The sequence below is a fragment of the Myotis davidii genome, unplaced genomic scaffold (genome assembly GCF_000327345.1).
Source record: "Myotis davidii unplaced genomic scaffold, ASM32734v1 scaffold566, whole genome shotgun sequence".
In the NCBI taxonomy this organism is placed as follows: domain Eukaryota; kingdom Metazoa; phylum Chordata; class Mammalia; order Chiroptera; family Vespertilionidae; genus Myotis; species Myotis davidii.
Window position 1 is genome coordinate 1,201,911 of NW_006296617.1, and position 7,806 is coordinate 1,209,716.

General features: G+C 49.9%; 1 protein-coding gene across 1 annotated transcript in view; it reads right to left on the reverse strand.

Annotated features, from left to right (window-relative positions):
• Positions 1 to 7,424, reverse strand: part of ZNF541 (zinc finger protein 541) — a 28,006-nt gene extending 20,582 nt beyond the window's left edge. The window contains exons 1-3 of the mRNA XM_015569316.1: positions 7,058 to 7,424; positions 2,094 to 2,337; positions 20 to 228 (exon numbers count right to left, since the gene is read on the reverse strand). Coding sequence (XP_015424802.1) covers positions 20 to 228; positions 2,094 to 2,337; positions 7,058 to 7,364 — 760 coding nt within the window. The 5' untranslated portion in view covers positions 7,365 to 7,424. The remainder of the gene's footprint in view (positions 1 to 19; positions 229 to 2,093; positions 2,338 to 7,057) is intronic.
• Between the last annotated feature and the right edge of the window lie 382 nt (positions 7,425 to 7,806).

A 7,806-nucleotide genomic window follows, 5' to 3' on the forward strand; every position in this document is an offset into this window, starting at 1 on the left:
GGCATCAGGGACCGCAGGCCGCTGGGTGCGGGCAGGCCGGCCACCTCCTGGGCGTGGGGGGAGTCCCCGCAGGCCTCCTCCTCCGCGGGCGCTTCCTTCAGGATGCACAGGCCGTGCTGCACCTCGTAGTGCCGGCGCAGCGAGCGGTAGTCGCAGTAGCTCTTGCTGCAGCCCTGCTCGATGCACACGAAGGGCTTGGTCTTCTGGTGGGTGAGCATGTGCCCGGTCCTGGAGGCACACACGAGAAGGAAGTCAGCAGGCTCCACTAGGGCCTCCCACTGAGAGGGCCCCAGGGTGCCCCACGATTCGGGAACCGCCCTCAGCCCCCACTACGGGAGAAGCCGTCTGGGAGGGGTGCTCCTCTCCCTCACCTTTAAGTGAACCCCTTATCTGAAAAAAATCAGTGGAAGCCGGGCCAGAGTTCCCCAAAGTGGGTTCCCGAGGAACACCAGTCCTCCAGAGTTGCTCCCCGGGGACTTGGGCTCAGCTGGCAAATAAGTTTTGAAAAAACGTTATATGCTCCTGGGAGGATCACAGCGCACAGGAGCAAAATGTAAAGGCCACGCAGCGGATAGGGAAGCATCTGTTTGACTTTCCGCGTCTCAACCTTACTTGCCACAGAACCGTTTTTCCAAGGAGCCTCTCTGAGCAGCCCCGAGAACCAGAGCTCTGCAGGGCGCACGGGGAGGTGCTAGCCGGGGACACCCCTCCTCTAACAGGAACATTTGTGTCCCCTTGGGTTCCTCAGTGGTTCTCAACCTTCCTGATGCCGCGACCCTTTCATACAGTTCCTCATGTTGTGGTGACCCCCAATCATAAAGTTATTTTCGTTGCTGCTTCATAACTGTAATGTTGCTACTGTTATGAATCGTAATGTAAATATCTGATCTGCAGGATGTATTTTCATTGTTACAAATTGAACATAATTAAAGCATAGTGATTAATGACAAAAACAATATGTCATTATCTATTTTCTGATGGTCTTAGGCGACCCCTGTGAAAGGGTTGTTCGACCCCCAAGGGGGTCTCGACCCACAGGTTGAGAACCACTGGGTTAGGGTGTTGGCCCCTCACAATGAAAGGTCTTGAGTTCGATTCCCAGTGAAGGGCACATACCGGGGTTACAGGTTCAATCCCCAGTCCTGGGTGGGGCGTGTTCGGGAGATAATCAATCTATGTCTCTCACATCAATGTTTCTCTCTCAATTCCCAGTGAAGGGCACATACCAGGGTTACAGGTTCAATCCCCAGTCCTGGGTGTGGCGTGTTCGGGAGACAATCAATCTATGTCTCTCACATCAATGTTTCCCTCTCTCCTTCTCCCTCCCTCCCTTCCACTCTCTAAAAATCAATGGGAAAATACCCCCACGTGAGGATTAACAACAGAAGGTAAATTAATCAAAGTAAGGGTTAGGAGTGCTGGAAAAATGCAAGGGATGTACTTCCCAGTGCAAGTCTCTTGGTTTGAGAAAAGCCTGTCTTTCCTTCCTTACCAGCAAGAAAAGCTCATCACTTCCCAGACATCAAGAACAAAGGAAGTTCTGCCCCTACCTCTTATCATGGGCTTCCTTTTTAAAACCAATAATTAAAAAAAATCGGGTTCTAAAAAAAGAAAGGAGTTCAAAAAGAAAAACAAGAGTTAATACGTCATCGTCATGTTCTAGAAGCAGGCGTTTCAGACACTCTCATGCCCAGTGTTATCCCAGCACATATCCCTCATGGCATGCAGACCCGTCGCCCTGCCACCCACCAGGGACTCAGCAGTGCTTCAGGAGGGAGCCGCTATGTGTCTTTAAACCACCAGGGTCCCAGCTACACATGGCAGCAGCCACTTCCTCCCTGCTGTGAATCTGGGGGCTCCGAACAGTGACCGTCCAGGGCAGTGCCAGCCCTGCCCCAGGCACTGGCAGTGTGAGAAGGGGAGTCTGGGCTCAGCACAGGTGACAGCCATCTGGGGAACACGGAGGTGAGACCGTCCAGGAGGGGTGGGAAAAGCTGATCTGGGAGGCGGTGGAGGAGATACAGGAAGGCTCCTGCCCCTGCCCCCTCCTCCCCCGCCCCCTGCAGAGCTGTCAGGACCAGACTCCTACGTACAGGTGGTCCTGCCGCTTGAAGGCCTTGCTGCAGATTTTGCAGACGTGCTTCCTCTCCTGGCTGTGCGTCAGGTAGTGCTTGCTCAGGGAGCTGGCGCTGCTGAACACCTTCCCGCAGAGGCTGCAGTCCAGGAGCGGGTTCTGGGGGGAGCTGTGCTGCCGCTTCCCCTTCCTCGCACTCCCCGAGCTCGCCCTGCCTCCTTCCTCAGTGTCTTTAGGCGCCTTGAGCGGGCCCAGCCCCAGGTCTAAACAGGGGAGAAAGCACAGGTTGGAGACATGGGGCGCTCAAGGAGCCGGCAGGAGGCTCTGCAGCTGAGAGGCACGCCGGCTTGGGGAGAGTGGGCCGGGAACCCCCACGTCAGCAGCTTTCCTTCAGAGGAAACAGGGGTTAGGACCAGGGGAGGGAGAGAAGGCAGCTGGTCGGGTGCACCTGCAGGAGGGACCCAGTCCTGGTGCCCGCTCGAGGGGACAGCAGCAGTCTGAGGCTCCTCTTGGGTAAGATGAGCGCGGCTTCCTGACCACCCTATCCATTTCACCCCGAGAAAGGCAATCCAGAAATACACACTCCAAAGCTTAAGAGAGTCTCAATCCTTTCTCCCAGCCAATCCTACTCGGGGTTTTTAACGAAGGAAATAAATGTAGACTTGTAGAGTTTGCTGCAAGGGACTCAACGGCCACACTGTTTTTCCTGGAGAAATGTTGGAAACGACTAATATCTGACAGGAGGCAGGCAGGTCACGGCATGGTGGTTTAAATGGTCTATGACATACGCACGTCAGATAAAACCATAGAAAAATGCTCGATGACACGAAAGGATGTTCATGCTGCACTAAGCCAGAAAAAGGCAGCCTGTTGCAAAACAGAACTGTCCCAGTTTCAGAGAAAGAAAAAGAAATGTATTCAGAAAATAAACAGAATAGCCGAAATCGGTTTGGCTCAGTGGATAGAGCGTCGGCCTGCGGACTGAAAGGTCCCAGGTTCGATTCCGGTCAAGGGCATGTGCCTGGGTTGCAGGCACATCCCCAGTGGGGAGTGTGCAGGAGGCAGCTGATCGATGTTTCTCTCTCATCGATGTTTCTAACTCTCTCTCTCTCTCCCTCCCTCTCTGTAAAAAATCAATAAAATATATTTAAAAATAATAAACAGAATAAATTGACTGGTCATTTTTATTTTCTTCTTGTTGTGTATCTGAATTGTCCATGTTTCCTGCACTTTGGGGGTAAAATGATAAAAGGGTATTCTTATGAATCATGTCATTGGAGGAACTGAAGGGGCTAGAAATGTTCTGGGGGGAGGGGCGATGTCCTCAGACATCTGAAGGGCCAGCGTGTGGAGCAGGGAGTGGATGGCTCTGTCTTGCTCCGAGGAACAGAGCTGAGTTTGGTGACTAAAGGGTCAAGGGAGCTGGTCTCACATCACTACAACTGCTCAGGGCATGGACGCGGGACTCGGCCGGCTCCCTGCTCCAGCTGCTGGACTTCCCATCCGGGCACTCGCAGGTGCTCAATGACCATCTGCTGGATGGATGAGCAACGGGAGATCTTTCTGCCCCTTGGACGGTCTTCGGGATGGAACAGCCTGCACGAGATGGCAAGCTGAGAACTCACCATTCAGCCAGGAAGCTAGAGGCAGGATCTGTGACTGTCACAGGCCAGGGGAGGGGAAGGGGAGGGGACGGCACTGAAGGACCCAGATGGCAGTCTCTGTGGCTGAGATGCAGTGTGAGAAGCACAGCAGGAAGGAGCCAGACTTTTGTCCCAACTGAGCCTCTGGGGTGGACCATCTGTCACTTCACTTGCCTGGTTTACATCTTCTTCAAATGAGAATTACTGTGATGAGTGATTAAAAGATTCCAACAGTTTAAATGAGGAAGAACAGGCCTCCCTCAGGGGAAAGCCCTGGCCTTGCTAAGTTACTTTTAAAATGCTCATTAAAGAAACTATTAAACTAGAAAACAAAACGTTGTTTTGAAAAATTAGCAAGGACATTGAAAAATAGGCAAACAGTGTCACTGGTCTGGGAAGGCACTTGATCTTCCCAGAGAGTAATTGTTAAAGGAGCTCTAAAACTGTACGTTCTCTGACGGGCAAACTGACTTAGAAGCAAATGTTCAGGCCCTGGCCGGGTAGCTCAGCTGATAGAGCGTCGGTCCTGATACACCAAGGTTTCAGGTTCGATCCCAGTCAGGGCACAGCGATACCCCAATACCCCATGGTTGCAGGTTTGATCCCGTCAGGGCACATACAAGAAGCAACCAATGACTGCATCAACAAGGGGAATGACAAATCAATGTTTCTCTCTCTCTCTCTCTCTCTTCCTCTATCTAAAATCAATCAATAAACATTTTTTTAGAAGATATCCAAAGAACTAACTAAAAAGAAAACTTGATGTGCAGAGTTGTTCACAAACACTATTGCAGCCTAACGAGCAAGAATATGGTCAAACAACTCAACAGGATAAATGACTGCTACAGCGACCACTGCGTGGTCTCCCTGCATCTAAGAAAGCAGATACTCGCCCTGACCGGTTTGGCTCAATGGATAGAGCGTCGGCCTGTGGACTGAAGGGTCCCGGGTTCGATTCCGGTCAAGGGCATGTACCTTGGTTGCGGGCACATCCCCAGTAGGGGATGTGCACGAGGCAGCTGATTGATGTTTCTAACTCTCACTCTCCCTTCCTCTCTGTAAAAAATCAATAACATATATATTTTTAAAAGTAAGCAGATACTCTAAGTTTTAAAAAGAGAATGATACACTTAATACACCTCTGCAAAACCATGTTTTCCTGAGTGACTTTACTCACATTTTTAAAAATTTACATGTGGGAGCCAGAGTGGGATTTTTCTTGTTATTACATTGCTTTATTTCCTAAGTTTTCTTTAATAAATATGCATTACTTTTCTAATTTTAAAATTAACGTAAGTATATGCATTTATATGGACCTAAATTTATGTTAGAGAAGTGTAAAGAATAGAAATTTAATGTTCAGTAGATCCCTTTTTAAAAAATGCGATGTTAGCAGATACTCTAAGTTTTAAAAAGAGAATGATACACTTAATACATCTCTGCAAAACCATGTTTTTCTGAGTGACTTTACTCACATTTTTAAAAATTTACATGTGGGAGCCAGAGTGGGATTTTTCTTGTTATTACATTGCTTTATTTCCTAAGTTTTCTTTAATAAATATGCATTACTTTTCTAATTTTAAAATTAACGTAAGTATATGCATTTATATGGACCTAAATTTATGTTAGAGAAGTGTAAAGAATAGAAATTTAATGTTCAGTAGATCCCTTTTTAAAAAATGCGATGAAAAATTAGGAAAAGCTGAGTTAGACTAATGATTTGTAACACTGTGGGGGAGGGGTGCACAGACCCCTATGAAAATCAGGGGAAGCTGTACTGTTTCTGCCCAGCATAATGCGCACATACTAGTATTTGCACTTAGCAGCATTTTCCAGGTGATTTCTGTGGCCTGGGTTGAAAACCCTCATCACTGTATCCCCGGGCCTGGCCTGCTGCCTACAACACTCAGATGTCCCAGGAACCTAGGACTTCACGTTTAGCCACTGTTCCTACATGGTGGGTGACAAGACTAACGCCCTGGCTTCCACATCGTATGCGAGTGGGGGCTCAGAAGGCTTTCATGTCAGCAAGTTCAGGGCCTTTGGGAGCTGCCTGTTCCAGTGAAGGTTAACATGTTTGCAGGGCTGCTTCACATGTGCCCTTCCACGCGCACAGGGTGGCTATAAACTTCAAGGAGCTCTGCCTCAGTCAACCCATCTGAGCAACTGACCCACCACCATAAAGAGGATGGAAAACCAAAACGGAATTTATCTTGTGGGGAAGCCTGAAGGCAAACCAAAAGGAGATTTGATGAAGGCCTGTTTTTCCTCCTTTAAACTGCCGGGGTTCTTGTTCCGGCACTAAGAAGGGTTCAGCAATCTGGAAAAGGGGCTGTGAGTAACTTAAGTATGAGTCCAGAGACGAAGCGTAAGTTTGAAAGGCATATGGGGGTCAGAGGAGCCTAGCTAAAAGGAACTAAGATCTCCTCGTCTCAGGACCCCATGCTTTTTATTAACACAAACTGTCCTGAGGAGAGGCAGAGATAAACACTTCACAGGGTCAGGGTTTCCTACACGGAGGCATTGTCAGAGTGGAAGAATCGCCTACGGCTGTTCAGGTGCTTGGCCAGTAGGAGGCAGTAACATGTAGATTAAGAGGCCCTGAGCTGTCTGGCAGCAACAATCATCCCTTTCAGGTTTGGGGAAATGCCCTCAGCCATTCCCAACAGGTGACAACATATGTGACTCAGCCCTTGTTGAGTCCCCAAGTTCCATCAACCTTTTGCAATTATGACCTGCTGGAATTGGCTTCCGGCATAAACTATTGGGATCTTTTAGCCACTCCACTGCTTGAAGAGAAAGACTTCGAAACGAACCGATGGGCTGTCTGAAATGAAATCTAACATGTGGGTAAAAATAACAAATAACTCTCATTGTCCAGAGCTTTGCAGTCTACAAAGTGCATCTGCGTTCATGTCTTCTGTTGCTTTCTCTTACTGGAACTCTGGGGAAGAAGGGAGGGTGTTGCTGTCCCCCCACTTTACGGATAAAGACCCTGGGCTTGGGCAGTTTAGAAGCAGCAGGTGGACAGGCTCCCGGCTGGGTCTGGAAGTGTGAAAGGGCCTCTGAGCAGTGGTGACGGAGAGGAAGTCTCCCGTACACTCGAAGGTCTGCCCACACCACTCACGAGACTAGGATACCCCCAAACAGCCACCGTTCTCCGCATCGGTCCCTAACACCAGTGGTAAGTCTTCGCGACTAGGAAGTTGGGAACACTTCCCAAGTGGAAGAAGGGTAACTGCTCCCTAGTCATCTCTGGAAGAGACATTTCCATAAGCAATCAGGCAGAGCCAACCCCCTGCAGCCCGCCAGGCCCTGGGCCTTAGAGGGGCAGCGTTACCTTGTAAGGAAGCCTGAGATTCCGGGTCTGCATACTCCTCCAGCACCTTCACGGAGTCGCCGTCCTTCCCCGAGTACAGGGACACTGCATCTAAATGGTCCTCCAGGGCCTCGCTGGGCACACCGGGCTTTGGGAGGCTGGGGTCCAGGTCCAAGCCGCTCAGGCCAGCGTACAGCAGGTCTCGTGTGCTGGGCCCCAGGTCCCGGCTGAGGGTGTCACGGCAGTGGAGCCCCTGGCTCTCGGATAAGGAAGGGAGGTGCCTCTTGGATGGAAGGGCGCCCTCCTCCCCAAGGTTGTACTGGTCCATGGTTATCTGCTGCCAGGTTTTGGCCAAGAATTACTCTCCAGGTGAGCAAAGCCGTGGAAGGATTCGGGGAGGAGAGAACTCCTGGTCTCTAATTCCTGAAAAGGAACAAGGTGGAATCAAAATTACCAGATGGCGCCGAAACCGGTTTGGCTCGGTGGATAGAGCGTCGGCTTGCGGACTGAAGGGTCCCAGGGTCGATTCCGGTCAAGGGCATGCGCCTGGGTTGCGGGCACATCCCCAGTAGGAGATGTGCAGGAGGCAGCTGATCGATGTTTCTCTCTCATCGATGTTTCTGGCTCTCTGGCTCTCTCCCTTCCTCTCTGTAAAAAAATCAATAAAATATATTTTAAAAAAAATTACCAGATGGCAACACAGTGTAGTGGATTGAACTTGGACTTGGAATTCAAACAGACCTGTATTTGGGTCTGTTCTCTGACACTTA